A 17,936-nucleotide genomic window follows, 5' to 3' on the forward strand; every position below is an offset into this window, starting at 1 on the left:
ACATGAAAATTTATAAAGTATTAAGATCATGAAATCCTAATGTGTATGTGATGAAGATAATTTCTGTTCTTTTCGTATAACCCATACATCACCAATTCTAGTTAGAAGTACAAAACGTACATCAGACCTGCCAACTATTCCGATTTATGGGGGATATTCCCCATGAGAGGTGTTGACCTGAATTTTAAAATTCTTTATTTTATAAACTGAACACCTCAAAACAGGCATTCAAATGAGTTAAAAGGATATTTAAGCACATACATACTCATTGACACAATATAGTAGTAGATTAAAAACACTTATGACAATAAAAGAGAAGCATAAGTTCCTCATGTACTTAAAATCTCCCATGGAGATTTTGAAAAGTTGGCAGGTATGCGTACATTATTTGTCATTACACATTCTTTTTTTTCTTTTCACATTAGATTTTGGGTAACCATAAACTGTGGTTGTATAAAGGGTACCTAAACTTGTTTTTATTGATGAATTCGGTTTTATATCTTTAACAGGATTATTTGGTGTGGCCTTTGCCTTTGATTTCTGGTTTGCAATTGTATGCATAGTAAGTATAGATACAACAAGTAAAGTGATAGAAATATAGATAAGTAATGGAATACATTTCATAGATAGTGGCAAACCATGAATTTCTGTACTCGTAGAATTCTTTTCTGTTGGGTGATCAATCACTGACAATGTTTAATTATATGTAGAAGGTAAATTGTGAAAATGTCCAGTAAATGTGAATTTCAACCCTGTTTAGAAGAATAAAGGACACACTTGTATAAAATTACAGAAAAATACAAACAATTAAAATTCAAACCATTATCTAAGTTTTTATGATAAGCCATTATGTTTTTCCTTAGCTTCAATATCAATATACATGTACATGTACTATTTTTGTACTTTGATTTTCTATACCATTGCAGGTTTTTGTTGGTGCAAGTGCTGCCTTTGGAGAAAAGTAAGTTATCTCATCAGGCCACAGACAACAATTAATTTCTCTATTTTTTCTTTATAACCTTTTGTCACTTTAAAAAAAAACATTTTGTTCAATCTTTTGTGTGTAATTTACAGTACAAGTCCAAAAATATATCCAACATTCTGAAAATTGCACTTTTACAGCTCACAAATTTGGCCAATACACATCCATACCCCTATGGACAAGTCAAGAGATGTTCCGAAAACTGTATATATCATCTTTTTGCACCTAGTCTGATCACTCTTTTCATATAAAAATCTGGAAGCACAAAAAACATTATAAATTAAGACAGGAAACTCCATGGGAATTTGAATGAAATATTAAGACTTTTTCATCATACAACCAAGGAGGTTATATGAGAAGGAGAGAGGACGAAAGACGATAATTACTCATAAAATGTTACCGCCTTTTCTGCAAGTGGGTGTTGATTAGTTGAGATCGATTTGGTCGCAGAGTGAGACTCTGTCCTAATTACACATCCGAGTAAGAACAGAAACACCCGAAGTGTTATAAACCTATTTATAAGCGATGCCCACGTGTTGGAGCTCGAAAAAGAATTTGATCTAGAAATATTCTGGATCTTCAAGACGAACGACTTGACCGACATGAATTGCTTCGTAAATGGTGTATATATATGGAATTAAAATTTAAAACAAAATATTTATAAAATGTGCAGGAAAAATGTCCGTAAATAAAAGAATAGACACTCTTTCCTGTGAGTGTCGTGGTATTTTTTTTTACAAATTGACGTATTTTCCATTTTTGTTGAGCCTGCGCAGAAAGCTCGACATAGGAATAGTGATCCAGCAGTGGCAGCGTTAGCTAACTTCTTAAAAGCTTTATATTTTAGAAGGTGGAAGATCTGGATGCTTCATACTTTATATATGGATGCCTCATGTTACGAAGTTTCCGTCAGTCACATGTCCAATGTCCTTGACCTCATTTTCATGGTTCAGTGACTACTTGAAAAAAAAGTTAAGATTTTTTGTAATGTTAAATTCTCTCTTATTATAAGTAATAGGATAACTATATTTGGTATGTGCGTACCTTGCAAGGTCCTCATGCCCGTCAGACAGATTTCACTTGACCTCGACCTCATTTCATGGATCAGTGAACAAGATTAAGTTTTGGTGGTCAAGTCCATATCTCAGATACTATAAGCAATAGGTCTAGACCGTCTAGTATATTCGGTGTATGGAAGGACTGTAAGGTGTACATGTCCAACTGGCAGGTGTCATCTGACCTTGACCTCATTTTCATGGTTCAGTGGTTAGAGTTAAGTTTTTGTGTTTTGGACTGTTTTTCTTATACTGTATACAATAGGTCTACTATTTTTGGTGTATGGAATGATTGTAAGGTGTACATGTCTAGCTGGCAGGTGTCATCTGACCTTGACCTCATTTTCATGGTTCAGTGGTCAAAATTAAGTTTTTGAGTTTTGGTCTTTTTTTCTAATACTATATGCAATTGTTCAACTATATTTGGTGTATGGAAATATTTTATGATCTATATGTCAGTCACGCAGGTTTTATTTGACCTTGACCTCATTTTCAAGGTTCATTGCTCAGTGTTAGGTTTTCGTGTTTTAGTCTGTTTTTCGTAAACTATAAGCAATAGGTCAACTATATTTGTTGTATGGAAGAATTGTTAGCTGTACATGCCTGCCTATCATATGGTTCATCTGACCTTGACCTCATTTTCATGGTTCATTGGTCAATGTTTAGTATACTTGGTTAATGTTAAGTTTATGTGACAGTTGTAATAAAGCTTGATATTTAGGACTATCAACATAATATCAATGATTAGTAAACAAGGCAAGACATTTCAGCGTGTGCACTCTTGTTTTTTATAAATATTACAACTGTGCCTGGCCTGAAAAGAGTATTGATTAAAAAGAAATCTACACATACCATGTGTATTGTCACATTTAGAGAGGTACTAATCTACATTCCAGGCAATCCTAGTATTAATGTACAAAATGCATGTGTTAATTTTCCGACATTTTACGTTTTATCAAGACAATGAAGTACTGTTTTCAACAAAATCTTAATTAAACTCAGTTTATAACAAATATTGATTTGGCGTGGTCACATTGAGAATTTTCAAAAATAAAAATTGTTATCATATTTCTTTATTTTTCCTATTATTTGTTTTTGTTCCTTTGCTTTCGGTGAGAGCCCGTCAATTTCAAGGGAACCAACATTAAAATATTGAAAAATAAGATGAACCGATGCAAAAACATATAATTTTGCACAGAAACAATTTAAAGAAAAAAAAACCTGCCATGTCAAGATGTCTACAGCATTCCACCCGGTGAAAGACTGTAACTTTTTGGTGGTTCTCGGACAGATTCCTCAGTTTCAATAAAAAAGATCGCTCCCAGAACGGTGACTTTAACAAATGTACCTCACATATTCCTATCGAGGATATAACCTACAATTTCCGATTTCTAGGAGCCAACATGGAAAGTAAAAATCTAAGTGCCTATGCCTATAGCTACAGCCTAACGCGACGAGAAACAAACTTTTTGCTGGCTCTCGATAAATTTCTCTCCGTTTCATTACAAATATTCGCTCCGGTCGCAACCGGTCACCGTAACGAAAGTATCTCACATATTCCTCTATCTTCTATGTTATTACCTACCAATTATCATGGGCAGCGTCATACAGGTGAAGCGAAAATTTTTGTTTAAAGCAAGGTGGAGTTCAATAGAAATTGTATTCTTAAATTTCTTTAAACCCACGTAACTTTGTCATTTTTTGGTCGTCTTTTGCGGTAGTTAGACGATATATTATCAAATTTTGCATCAAATGTTATTGCATAATATAAATACATTCAAACTAATTTGTTACGATAATTACACCTGTATTTTAATGACCCAGTCACCGATTACAATCATGTGACATTTGCGATTCTCCTAATCACAAGGACTTCGCGGTAACAGCCTGGTACATCAGAGGACCATATCAAGTGGGTGATAAACATGTCGGTTTCTTTATATTTTTATCATTTTCCTCTGATCGAATTGCTATCCTGGGGATGCTAATTTTATATCAAGCAGAGTGTTCACTCTCCTTCTCATATAACCTCCTTGATACAACCAAGCTCTGATTATTTAAATACTAAACAGATATACTATAGACATTTCTAATTGCCACTGGCATTAATCAATCAACAATAGAAAAATTAAAAACATTACTGGCAATTAAGATTTAAGTGAGAATATTGAAAAGGTCAAAGTCTATTTTAAAAGAAGTGTATACCAATACTAAATACTCTACTAAAAAAGAATGTTCCTTTGAATTGTTTATATTCAAATTCTGTTTGTTGTATTTTCAGTGTAGCTTTAGGATATCTGAGATTATTTCCTAGTAAATTTGTAAATGCTTGGTCTAGTGGTACTGGTATGGCAGGGGTGCTTGGATCAACTATATACATTATATTTGGTAAGTTTCTTAACGTTTTTGGACTACAACTTCATCATTTCAAAAGAGTATATATATTTTGTATTATAAACTCCTACAGATTTTTGTTCATATCCTTGAAACTTCAGAATAATTGTGCTTCTTGACAGGGTAAGCATCTCTTGCCCTGCTTCCATCACTTGTCAAACAATTCCAAAATTTGTATTGTGGTTTAAAAACAGTTCTGTGCAACCAAGCAATTGTAGTATATCCTCCATTTATTAAATTATAATTTGTACAGGTTGTGTAGTTGGTGCAGGAGGAGACAATACAGCCAAGTTAAAACATTTAACAAAGTAAGTCTCGTAAATCCTATGTATTTCTACATCATGTCAAAACAATATATTTTATATACTGTTACATATTTAAAATGTCTTTATACATTTTGTCATATCTTGGAAGAAAGATTATTGTAGTATATAAACCATTTTTTAAGACGTTCTGGCCACTAGCCTTCTTCAGTTTCTTTATTATTCTTCTTAAATACATGGAAGCCATTTACTTTCACAATCATTAAGATTATTGCCATTTTTCATATATTCTATTTTCTTAAAGTTGTCTTCTCAGGCCAATTCACACCAAATTTATTTTGAACTATATTGGCCTTCTTTAAAAATAACTTTAAAAAATCTTCCCCTTTGAAAATGTTTATTGGTCTTAATTTAACTTGATTAGAATGATCCCCTTGTTACTGAAGGTAGAAAATTTCTCTGATTGTCAGGCAAGCAAGTGAGGCTGCTAGGATCCTCTTGTTTAGCAGGAATATTTTAAGAATCAATCAGTCCCCATGGTTATAATGCATATTTAAATTCATAAAAAGAAATATTAAGCCTTTCTAGTTTGTACATTTCCACAAATTACAGGACAACACTAACAGGTAAATATGATTTCTGCTTAGTCCAACAAAGTAAAATAGCATAGTTCATAGTTCATACAGGTAAGGTTGATGTGTCATCCATTTTATGAGATATGGGAATTTATTTAATCATTAAATGACTATATATTTATTTTTAGTGTGTTTTTTTTTTAATTTAAAGTATATGAATTTCTATAATAAAAAGCAAAAGTACAAGTACTTATGTCAAGTGATAGATTCAGGATTTTCAAAAAGGTTGACTCAGAACACATATTATGTTATTTCCCCCTTAATCACATTAAAAGCAAAATGATTGAAGTCATTATTATATTGTCAAAGTAGAAGGAGAGATGATCTCTATCACCATCTGATTAAAAGATGTTTTTTTTTTGTTCTTTGACAGGTATGCCTTTTTATTGACTTCCCCTGTTGTGGTTGTATACTTGCTAGCCTATTTCTGGATAATACAGAGACCTCCAGAAAGTGAATATCTTACCAAAGACGACAGTGATATACAGAAGGAAAAACAACGGCTGTTAGATGATAGTGAAGAAGGGGAATTAGATGAAATATCAGGTACTGGTTATCTAAACATTGCTATTTTTACCTTATCTCTGCCCAATATGAGGTTTAAGGTTTTCATATGAATAAAAAGAGAGAATCGAACTGTTATCAAATAAAACGTCAATGCCATTGCAACCAAAATCAACATTTAATTCATTAATAGACAATAATGAGAGATTGCTAATGAACAGAGAGTTGCTAGTTTTTAAGAAAATTAAGGCTGAAGGTTTTAAATTTTGTCAAAAGAAATGTTTGTAGGTAAGTAAAAGCAAATTATGTCAGTATTATGATTTGACTTCAAAAGTTAAATTTAATTTTCAAAGAAAATAAGAAAGAAAAAAAAAAAACAAAAAGGGAAAAATTATTGACCACTATTGAACAGTTTTTCAAGGTAATGGTATTGCTATTTTTCTGATATTTTTGGATGAGATCGTTTTCAATGTGCATTTTTGAATAAAAACATTAAAAGTATGTAAAAACCATTATAGAAATGCTTTTAAAAATGTAGTCGCCTTCTTGTTGCTTCATATTGTTTAGGAATATGACTTAACAATATTTTTAAAATATGAATGAATTCTCCTACCAAATCACACTTTCAACGCAACGTAGACAAAAACTTAGACTAAATAATTTAATTCTGATACAATGACTTAAGAACCATTTGACTAGTGCTTTTCAAATTTTAACATGTTGTCACTGATGACAAAATGGAGATAAAATTTGATTTTGATGATTTCCACTTTTGCTGTTTTGGATGATTGATTGATTGATTGTTGGTTGCTTAACGTCCATGCTGTTTTGGAGTAAAGGTCATTGATTGGTTGCAAAATTACACTTTATTCATGCAAAAACTGCTTTTTCAAGTTCCATATTGACGATTTTAACTTTTGCCCTTCTGGAGTAATTGTCCTTGATTGGTTGTGAAATCACACTTTTTCCATGCAAAAGCTTAAGAACCATTTAAACAATGCTTTTTCAAGTTCCATATTGACTATTTTCACTTTTGCCATTCAGGAGTTATGGTCCTTGATTGGTTGGAAAACTGCGCTTTATGTAATAAACCTGAGAACTCTTGATCAAGGATCCGGAAATTTTTCCAGACAATTTCGGTCATTTTGAGATGTTTGAAAAGTTGGTGCCCCTTTTCAAATTGTCGATATCAACTTGACTATATTCATAGCATCAACGAACATGACGAACTTGTATTGCTGTTTCATCGCATTTACTAAGTAAATGTCTTACCATTACCATGAAGGACAGTTTAGGGAAGGCAACAGTCTAAAATTGAAACGATTTTAATGACTCAAAATGGTTAATTTCTCAGACATTGCTTACGTTTCTTTCGATTTGACAAAAGTTAAAAACGGAAGTTTGCGATATTTTAACGTACGAATAATTCCGGATTCATTTCCGGGATTTGTTTTGTTTATCAAATTGACAGGAAATCACCGGCTTTTTATGGCTTTTTTATTTTATTACCTTTAAAAATGTTTGAATATAACAAATAATAGTTGCACTTTTAGCATGAAATCAATTTGCATTTAAATGATTTTACGATTAAATATTAAATTTGCTGAAGACAATTTCACGCATGCGTATTACAAAGTAAATAAGGCACATGTGTTACTCATGAAAAAATACTTTTTTCTTCGTAAATTTAGATTTAATATTTAAATCAGAATTGATGACTGTCTTTGATGAAAAGTAAATAAATAATGAATACACTTGTCAGGGAACTTTAATGTTTTAAAGATATTATTCTGAGCTTGTGATCACTGTCAGGTGTGAATTCAAACCACAGGTAAAAAGTGATTACCGATCATTAGCCAATGTTTCCCGGAGGCATTGATATGGATATTAGGAGGGCCCTCAGGATTATCAAACAACTGTAGTGGCAGTTTTATTACAGGAAAGGGATTATAAACAAAAACAAGTGATCACAAGTGCAAAATGGTGATTAAGAAATCCTATTTCAAACATTGAGTCAATGAAATGACCGAAATTACTTCTGTAAAAAAATAAAATTTGTCCTAAATCCCAATTACTCGTTTAGGACAAATAGTTTCATCTTAGGACATGACTGGCAAATATGACCGTTTCCGGACCCTTGCTCTTGATCCTATTGGTGATTCATTTCAAATTCAAATTGCAATATATGTTGTTTCTCATGACAGGATGGAGGTCAATATTAGTTTTGATGATCTTTATTTTTACTGTTCAGGAGTTATGGCCCTTAATTGCTTTAAGAATGTCACTAATCTATATAAGAAAAACCAGGTTTATTATCATTTGACAACTTCTTGTAAGGTTGGAAATTTTATGGTACATTTTGATTTTCAAAACTTTTACTGTCTGTTTTGAACTGTTACTGTATAGATTGGATGCCATTACTATAACATCATATTAACACAACTTACTGGTAACAACTTTACAATGATACTTTATTATTGAACCAACAGTTAACTCTAAGAAACTTTATTGACATATTTTTGGAAACTGGTGCAACCACTAATTTGATACAGGCATATAAACAGGTGTTTGATTTAAAATGTTTAAGGAATGACTGTAATATTTTTTCTGTCTATGAAGAAATAACATCAAAAATGTGGTGCACACTGAATAACCCGCGTAGCAGGTTATTTTAAAGTGTGCACCACATTTTTTATGTTATTTCGAATGGACAGAAAAAATATTACAGTCATTTCTTATAATTTAATTCTTAATTCCATTTTGAACCGGAGTAAATCATGAAAAAACGTTGATGACGTCAAGGTCACATGACGAAATTATGTCTATGCGCTGATAAACAAAACAACGTCAGCCAATCGGAAGGCGCGTTACATCCAAAATTAAATTATTCGTTATTGTAGAACCTTGCTTCTGTTTTGATGATTAGAGATGTAACAAAAGATGCAGAGAAAAATATGCAATAAGAAAATTAGTGCAAGTTCAAGATTAATATTTTATAATCAATCAAATACACCCGTTACAGGCAGAATAATCAAATTAAAATTTGATACTTACAAGTGATTACAATGATTGCAATGATTTTTGTTACATGAATAAAATGAAGAAAGAAAAATCAGTGATTTTAAGCACTTAGCTTTATAATATCAGGATTACACTTGATAGAAAACACAGCTATATAAATAACAATATGTAACAATTTATTATTCCAGTTACTGAATACCAGCTAGAAATACTGCATCTCTTGATATTGAAACAATACCTTTTTATACAAAGATATGAAAGAGCATGCTGATATCAGCTTAACTATGAATATGTAAATACTTGGGCATTTTATGTGTTCTCTGTGTATTCACAGTTAGTAACACTTACATTATTCTGACAATACTCTAAATTGGTTTAAAAAGTGTAGGAAATATGTAAGTGTACAAGTATTAAAACAGGTTTGTAATAGCAGGAATTCATATATTCCGAGACCATTTATTCCATTTCAGAAACAGTAGAACCTGTAGAAGAATCAGCTCTAAAAAGAATATGGAGATGTTTTAAACTGGTGTCATGGGTATCTTTTAATGTGAGTCAAAGTTCCATCAGAAGACTACAAGGAATACATTTTTCAGATTTTACAGTATTTTGATTAACAGCATTGCTTTGATAAAGCAGAAACATCCACTGTCCTTCACACTTTCTTGTTTGAAGATTTTTGAAATAAAACCTGGTAGTGATGGCATTAACATGTTTTATGACTTTTATCATCAATGAAATCAAACATCACTTCTCATCTTGGCTTTGCTTGTTTTGTATTTTGAAGCCATTGACAAAATTCTGTGGTCACATTTAGAAAACTCAGTTTCCATTCATTTTGTTGAAGTCCAGATATAAATGAATCCTAGTTACATATTATGAGAAGAAATTGATTAATTTTTTAAGCTCATTTTGTATGTTGGATTTAAAGTCATATGCATTGACTGGATGCCATTTAATATAGTGCACTTATCTGTTTCTGTTGTCCACTTTTTATTATGTTTCTCTGGCATTTAAAGAAAAAATAACAGCTAGGTTATTGTAGGCATGCCATTGAAGTTTGATTATTTACTTAATCACTATTTTCTAAAACTATGCATTGATCTGTTTGTGTGATAATTTCCCATCTCAAGCTACTTGACTGAGAATGTTTTTTCTCAGTTCAATAGAGGGAATACCCTTACTTCATACCCCAACAGCATTGACGATGCCTAAGAAAATAGTGATATACAGATTATCTTTGGTCTTTCAACATGAGCATTTTCCGGGCTACATCTCATCTCAGGACTGTCTCACTTTGATGAGATTGTAGCCGAGAAATTCCCTTTGGTTCTCAAAACCATAGATAATCTATAATTCTTACTACTACTGATTTTGTCATTGGCATTTAGCACACCTACAGAGTTGGTTAGTTAGTGGTAGCATAATTATATCCAGAAAGGAGATATATGATAATCTTTATGGCTGTTACAGTATCACAGTATCATTATGTAGATTTCTGTAGGAAACATTTATAAATTGTTTAAATATTGTTTATGTTTACAGTTAGCTGCAGTTTACATGTTTGAGTATGTTGCTCAAGGAAGTGCAGCTAAAGTGAGGCCAAAGACTGAATACAATAAAGGATGCCCTGAATTATATGCTGGGCTGTCATTGTGTTATCAGGTAATGTGTAATAACTTTACTTCTATGATCAATGATAATACATTTAAGAGCAAGCATATTTTGTCAGGCACAATTAGTTAAGTTGATTCAACCATATGACAGAGAGGGCTTTAATATGATTATAAATCTATGTTAGAGTTGCATTTTTATCCAGAAAACTTGTTAATTTTCTATTTTTTGGTACTTTCTGGGTTTTTTGTTATAATTCATGAAGATTGGATTTTCACTTTCACTTTCAGCATAGAGCTTACTTTTGAATATTTATTAATCAGATGAGAGTGCATAACACAGTTTTTACTCTATTGCTGATTTACAAATTTGAATGTTACATGTATAACACTTTATCAGTCAATGAACATGCATGAAATATTTGCCACTAGACGTTAAGCAACCAACAATCAATCTTACCAATCAGTAATGTCCTGAACCAAGTTATGTTTTTAGGAAATTCTCCTTATTTTTAATTTTTATTGTTTCCCTTAGAATAGCTTATGTTATACCCTTAAATTTGACATGTTTATCTTTTATTGTAGGCAGGTGTATTCGTATCCAGATCGTCTGTACAGTTATTTAGAATCAAAAGAATAGAAATTCTGTCTGTATTACAACTTGTGAACATGATAGTATGGCTGATAGATGTCCATGTAAGTTGTGGGTTCTACTAGAGGTTATGTGACCACGTTAAGAGAAATTTGGAAAAAAAATATGTAATAATAATGCTTTTTGGTATGGATTACTTTAAAACCACACATCCCAAAGGATTTGCAGCAAATCTCTCCTCAGGTAATTTATTCCATGTGGTGATATTAAGATTTAAACTCAAATACTCTGAAAGTACTCATACTTTTAGAGTCCTTATTTTCATGGATTTGGTGGAAAAAACAAAACAACAAACTTTATTACTCAATTAAAAGGATATGCTCATTAATTTGGAATAATTGTGGGAAGCCTAAAAGCATGAATTGCAACATACATAATTGATCTATTTCTTCATCAAATTAAGAAATTTAAAATAAATGAATGAAAGTACTGTGGGAACTGTTTACCCTTGAAGAGCACTATAGTTCACCTCCAGTTTTTGGTGAGGTTGTTGTTGACCACTCTATAGTGTTTTTTGTGTTTTAGTATTTTCCATTTCTAACTAGAAAATATTGGCCAATCAGAGTACAATTCAGTTGTTGACGCATTCTTTGATGAACTTATCTATTTTAGTTATAATATCCGAGACATAAAAATTAATGATAAAATTCTAAATCTCCTTAATATCGTCAATTTTTAAAACTTTATTTTTTTAAATTTACCTGTGATATTTATTTATGAGCTTTCTCAGCGTTCAGCAGTATTCAATTTAAGGAAAGGGTTTCAATGGTTAAAAAATATACAACTGTATCGATCCGAGATTTAGCACAGGGCCCAATGTAAATTGTTTTATTCTCCCAGTGTTTTCATTGGATAGAGAGCAAATAACATTCTAAAAATAACACACCCGAATCCCTGTGATTTAAAATGGCAAGACATCTATATCTGAAGGTGTTTTTTTGGCGAAAAAACAGAAAGCTGACAATGATGAAACCAAAAAAATAAAAATGTTAAAAGAGGAATATGAGATTTATTGAATCCTGGAAATGCAATTTGATGGGAAAAGGTGATGGTGTATATTGATATTAAACTTGTATATAGATACTGTATAGGGCTGACAAATGAGTCCTAGAAAAATTAGACAACAAAAAATAAAAACAGAAAACTACAAAACTATATGTTATGACTTAAGCCATAAAAATTTTGCTTTGAGTTTTCTCTAAGATCTCTGGTGAACTTGTGTGGTTCAATAAGCTTGGTACAGCACTTTCGGTAATCCACTACATTTCATTCCTTTTTTAGTTGCATTTACTTGATTTTATGTCCATAAATGGCAGTTTAAAATTTCTAATAAAAGTACAAAATTTGGGCAAGTGGTTATCTCTTTCAGACAGGTAATATATGAGTATAGGAATGCCCTTTATGGTCGGCGTCAAATGTCTGTTTTTTCACTACTGTTAGCGTCAAATGATCCTTAATTGTTTATCGTCATTCGTCAACTCTCATTTTGTAGCTATCGTTAGCACCAAATGGAGTAAACTGTTTATCGTTAACGTTATTTTAACAAATATTTTATCGTCATTCATCATGTGGGGTACCCCATTTCTACCCTCATATATCATGCTGACTTGCCCAAAGAGCAAGCTGTTAAAAAATTTAATGTCAAACCCTGGCAAAATATTATACAATTTTTTAACAAATGACAATGATTGAAAAAAAAAAAATTAAGATTGTTAAAACAGACATTTTTATACCCCACGGAACTTTCCCCACGGAACAAAGTTTTTGACCCATCCGTCCGTCCTTTAGTCCTGTTCTTGTCATCGCAACTCCTCTTAAACCACACTACAGAATTTCATGAAACTTTGTAGATAATAAGGACATACTATGTAGATGTGCATATCAACAGGAAATTTTGTTTCAACTTGTTTTCTAGGAGTTATGCCTCTTTGAACTTAAAATTTTGACCAAAATATAATACTTCAACAGTTTGTCATCGCAATTCCTCAGAATCCGCACACCAGAATTTCATGAAACTTTGTAGTTAATTAGGACATACTATGTAAATGTGCATATCCACAGGAAATTATGATTCAATTTTTGTTTTATAGGAGTGCTTGTATGTTCAATGGTGTTAATATGTCCTTTGATTGAGTTAAGCTATTTCAGTTGATATTTTATAGTGTGTCTTTCTATGTTGTGATGTTACACTATTGTTTCAGGAAAAGGGTGAAGGTTTGGTACCATTAAAACATTTAAACCCGCTGCATTTGTTTGCACCTGTCCTAAGTCAGGAATCTGATGTTCAGTAGTTGTCGTTTGTTGATGTGGTTCATAAGTGTTTCTCGTTTCTCGTTTTTTATATAGATTAGACCGTTGGTTTTCCCGTTTGAATGGTTTTACACTAGTAATTTTTTGGGGCCCTTTATAGCTTACTGTTCGGTGTGAGCCAAGGCTCCGTGTTGAAGACCGTACTGTGACCTATAATGGTTTACTTTTATAAATTTTGACTTGGATGGAGAGTTGTCTCATTGGCACTCATACCACATCTTCTTATATCTATTAACTTATAATTTTGGCCTAAATATACTACTGCAATAGTTTATCATTGCAACACCTCTGAAACCGCACAACAGAATTTTATGAAACTTTGTAGATAATATGGAAATAAAATGTAGATGTGCACATCCACAAGACATTTTTATCAGTTGACTTTTGTAGGACTTATGAGTCTTTTAACTAGGAATCTGGTGAAATTTTGTTTGCCCAGTGGCAATGTGGGGGTGTATGGTATGTGAGCGTGCTCACAAAGGTTCCTTAATAAAAGAAAACAACTTATGACAAGTAATTATAAAAAAAAAGAAGAAAAATTGATGTCAAAATTGAAGAATACTATGCATTAAAATGTTTTCATTATCAAATTTAAACACTACTATTTTTTTTTTTAATTTTCAGACAAAGTTTATACCAGTTTACATATTACCTGCCTATATGATATATGTAGGTTTGTTAGGTGGAGCTTCCTATGTCAATATTTTCTATCTTCTACTCAATGAAGACAAATATCCAAACAATGACAGAGAGTTATGTATTAACATTGCTGCTTTATTTATAACAGTTGGTAAGTATGAATGCCAGCAAGAAATTATACTTTATGTAGTGCCACCAACATCAATATTTTGAACACTTCAAGATAATAAATTTTGTTAAGCGTTCTAGGGAAACATGTATTTCACCTGGGATTGCTGCTGTCAGTGTAAAAATGCAATAAAATAATGTAGGATCACTATGTCTTGCTTCTAATAACTTGGGGGGAAAAAAGGGTAAAGACAAAGTAAAATTTTAGCTTATTTTGTTTTTACTTGAAAAGTATAAAGATCAGAAAAATCATCCCACTTTGAGAGATAAGTTGCTGTTACTATGATAAACACCCCAAACCAATCGAGGTAAAAAGAAAATAGCCTGTTGAGGTTGTGCCTCCTTTTCATACATTTCTTTTTTTCATCGTGATATTGGTAAATACAAGGGATGCACAAGGAATTATGATTCACATTGTTGCATTTCTTACTAGTATTATAGATTGTAATAGGTCAATCACATCAGTAATTTGTTATAATAAATTGAATTATATAAGAACTGCCAACAAAGAATTCAATCTAATCCCTACATATTGAAGTCAATAGGGGAAAAGTATAAGATTTTAAATCCTATAAAACTGTGTAAAGAAGAAGTATTTGAGGCCAGACAATATACCATAAGAATCAAAGTATAAATTGCTGTTAAGACATCTTTTTTTCATATCTCTCATTATTTAAAGATATTAGTTCTTTATAAAAAAAAATGAATCCTTTTCTGTTGGCATGAAATATTTTTTAGTTCAATTTATGCAGGTAGCACAATTAGTCCTTAATTTTTTGCCTTTGAAGTATTGCTGTAATCCAATAAACTGGTATAGAGTTAAGTTTTGAGCAATTATAGGATGAAAACAAGCATATTTAGATACTAGATGTTAGTCTAAATAAACTTGCCAAAAATAAGAATTTTATGCACACTTCCAATATTACTTTGACTTGACCTGAAAGTTAACAGCTGTAAATACTAAGCTACTGATAAATACATCAAAATTAACAACAGGAAATTGGAATTACCAAACATATGAGCCAGTACCAACAACCAACTCCAACAACTGACTCCTCTGAGAAAATAGACATAAGCAACAACAAAAAACACATGATTTAGATAGCTAAACTTGGTACAGGGATGAAATGTAGTGGGGGTTAAAGAAGTTAACATGCATACAAATCTTGACCTTTGCCTATAAAGACCATATGTTGTAAAAGAAAAACACACAATAAAACACCTGCACAGTCAGCTACTAAAAGGATGACCACTAACACGAACAAGGAAATAAAAGATGTTGTGTAATTGAAAGTATGTCCATTATAATGAACTACTAGTGTTTTAAGTCTGCATTATCCAAATATGTGCATTACCTTGACATAAGAAGTCAACAGCAGACTTTGAGTGTGAACAATATACACTCAAAATATGTCAGTGTATTTTTTTTGCTTATTACAATCTATCTATTTGATATCATTTTTTACAGGAATAGTGTCAGGAACAGCTGTAGAAACCTTGTTATTCCAGACAGCATTGAAAAATGATTGATTTGAGCAGAAGTCATGAGTAAAACATTCCATTTGTGTCAAATTCAGGGTTGTCAAATACTACATTTGATTTGAACCATGAGATTAATTATTATGTACATGACAAATTATTTTTATATTTGTAATTTTTTACATTTTCTAGAAAAGTTGTGCAATATTGTTAATTTATTAAATACATGATGCAAAAAGTGAACCTTTATTCTGAGTTAACTACATGTACATATTTTTTTATTATCATTTATTTTTGTATGTGCTGGTTGGTTTGGATATGACACATTTTGAGTTTGAGTTATTTCTCTTGGCAGCTATGTGTTGATTTTCTTATTTGACTAAACAAATTTGAATAAAGTCTTATAGATCTTTACTATCTTGTAGTGATGAAAAAAACAAGGCTTAAAGAAATTAAAATTGTTCAGAAAACAACTTTTTATAAATTCTAGCTGTAAGTGTAACATATTGAATTTGACTGATTTATAAAGAAATTTGTGTATGTTGACCTCCAATATGGCAACAAAGAGACAAGAACTCTTGCTCAAATTGTGTCAATAGAAAACTTTTTATTATTTATTTACAGTATTTGTATTAGGATATTTAACTCTGTAGATTTATAAAATATTTTGATGAGGGCAGGTTAACCACAACCTTAAAAGAGAAACAGAAAAACTATATAATATAACAGAATATCATTTTATTTGCAAAGGATCAAAGTAATTATAGAACCCTTTATGTAATTTGGTCTTAGTCTAAGACAAGAGAAATTTACCACTTGTGTGACACAAGATATGCCTCTCCAAATGTTTTACTAGGAGTAAAATAGCACATTACCTTAAGCTAATAGAGCAGGACCTGCTGACCATTCCTGTGTTATCCTGTCGTTTTTGGTACTAAGTTGCTCTATCTTCAGTTCCTGTGCTATATTTCGTTATATTTGTCAACATTTTAAACCTCCCTAAAGCTTAGTACAATGTATAAAGAAAGTGACAAATATAATTCCTACCCATGTTAATTGAGCATAGTTCATGAATCCTAGAAACGCAATTTAAAGGTATCAGTGATTGTGTAGATAGATACTATATAGGGCAGACAAATCAGTCCCCAAAAAATAAAAACAGAAAACTACAAAATTATATGTTATGACTTAAATCATAAATAATTTGCTTTGAGTTTTCTCTAAGATCACTGGTGAACTTGTGTGGTTCAATAAGCTTGGTACAGCACTTTCGGTAATCCACAACATTTCATTCCTTTTTTAGTTGCATTTACCTGATTTGTTAAATGAGCATGGAGCATGACCTGAAAGAATTATTCCTTTATTTTGATACAATCTCCACTTATAAATTGCACCTGTTACATTATTGTATATGTAGTAGAGTATTTGAAAATGTTAGTTCTGGTTCTTAATTATCTAACTTTGACTCAAAAACAATGTTAAATACTATGTTTTTTATTTCTGTTTGCCTTGTTTTGTATGTAAGACAGGTTTATTTTCCATGAAAAGTTAAAATTTTGTCACTCCACTATAGCATGCTGACACGAAGCCTGCTAACAAATTTCAGGAAGCTATTATTTGTAGATTCCTAAAAATATGCAATGAAAATTTCGTACATGCTCGTTCCATTTAGAATATATAAGTATTTGGTCACCAGGAAGTTGATGAGCGATGAATCAGAAACCCTGTCACCCTGTATAGCATGCTGACATGAAGCCTGATAATAAATTTCAGGCAGCTATTGTTTAAAGTTCCTGAAAAATATGCAACAGACGGTTATACAGATCAGTAAAACAAAATACCCTGGTGCCATCAGAGTGGGGATAGAGTTGACCCTAACTTAAAAAATCATTTCTGCAAAAATACTGAAATAGGTGCACAATTAATAATTACAAAAGGTTAGGTGGAAGTTTTATTGAAATGCGTTCTGTGATTTATGAGGAGGTGCCAACTTTGTAAGTATGGAAGATATCCTTGTTTTTATATGACCGCAAAAAATTTTTGCGGTCGTATATTGGTATGACGTTGTCGTCGTCGTCTGGCGTCTTCCGCATACACATTGGTTTTCGCACTCTAACTTTAGTTTAAGTGAATGGATCTCAATGAAATTTTACCATAAGGTTCAATACCACAAAAGGAAGGTTGGGATTGATTTTGGGGGTTATGGTACCAACAGTTAAGG

General features: G+C 31.7%; 1 protein-coding gene across 2 annotated transcripts in view; it reads left to right on the top strand.

The window, feature by feature from the left end:
• The window catches only part of LOC127704284 (battenin-like), a 29,193-nt gene extending 11,990 nt beyond the window's left edge, over window positions 1–17,203 (top strand). For both annotated transcript variants that reach the window (XM_052208293.1, XM_052208292.1), the window contains exons 6-15: window positions 510–562; window positions 927–961; window positions 4,319–4,425; window positions 4,685–4,739; window positions 5,703–5,875; window positions 9,325–9,404; window positions 10,400–10,519; window positions 11,053–11,163; window positions 14,054–14,219; window positions 15,705–17,203. In XM_052208293.1, coding sequence (XP_052064253.1) covers window positions 510–562; window positions 927–961; window positions 4,319–4,425; window positions 4,685–4,739; window positions 5,703–5,875; window positions 9,325–9,404; window positions 10,400–10,519; window positions 11,053–11,163; window positions 14,054–14,219; window positions 15,705–15,766 — 962 coding nt within the window. In that variant the 3' untranslated portion in view covers window positions 15,767–17,203. The remainder of the gene's footprint in view (window positions 1–509; window positions 563–926; window positions 962–4,318; window positions 4,426–4,684; window positions 4,740–5,702; window positions 5,876–9,324; window positions 9,405–10,399; window positions 10,520–11,052; window positions 11,164–14,053; window positions 14,220–15,704) is intronic.
• The last annotated feature ends 733 nt before the right edge of the window (window positions 17,204–17,936 follow it).

The sequence above is a fragment of the Mytilus californianus genome, unplaced genomic scaffold (assembly GCF_021869535.1).
Source record: "Mytilus californianus isolate M0D057914Y unplaced genomic scaffold, xbMytCali1.0.p SCAF_6, whole genome shotgun sequence".
In the NCBI taxonomy this organism is placed as follows: domain Eukaryota; kingdom Metazoa; phylum Mollusca; class Bivalvia; order Mytilida; family Mytilidae; genus Mytilus; species Mytilus californianus.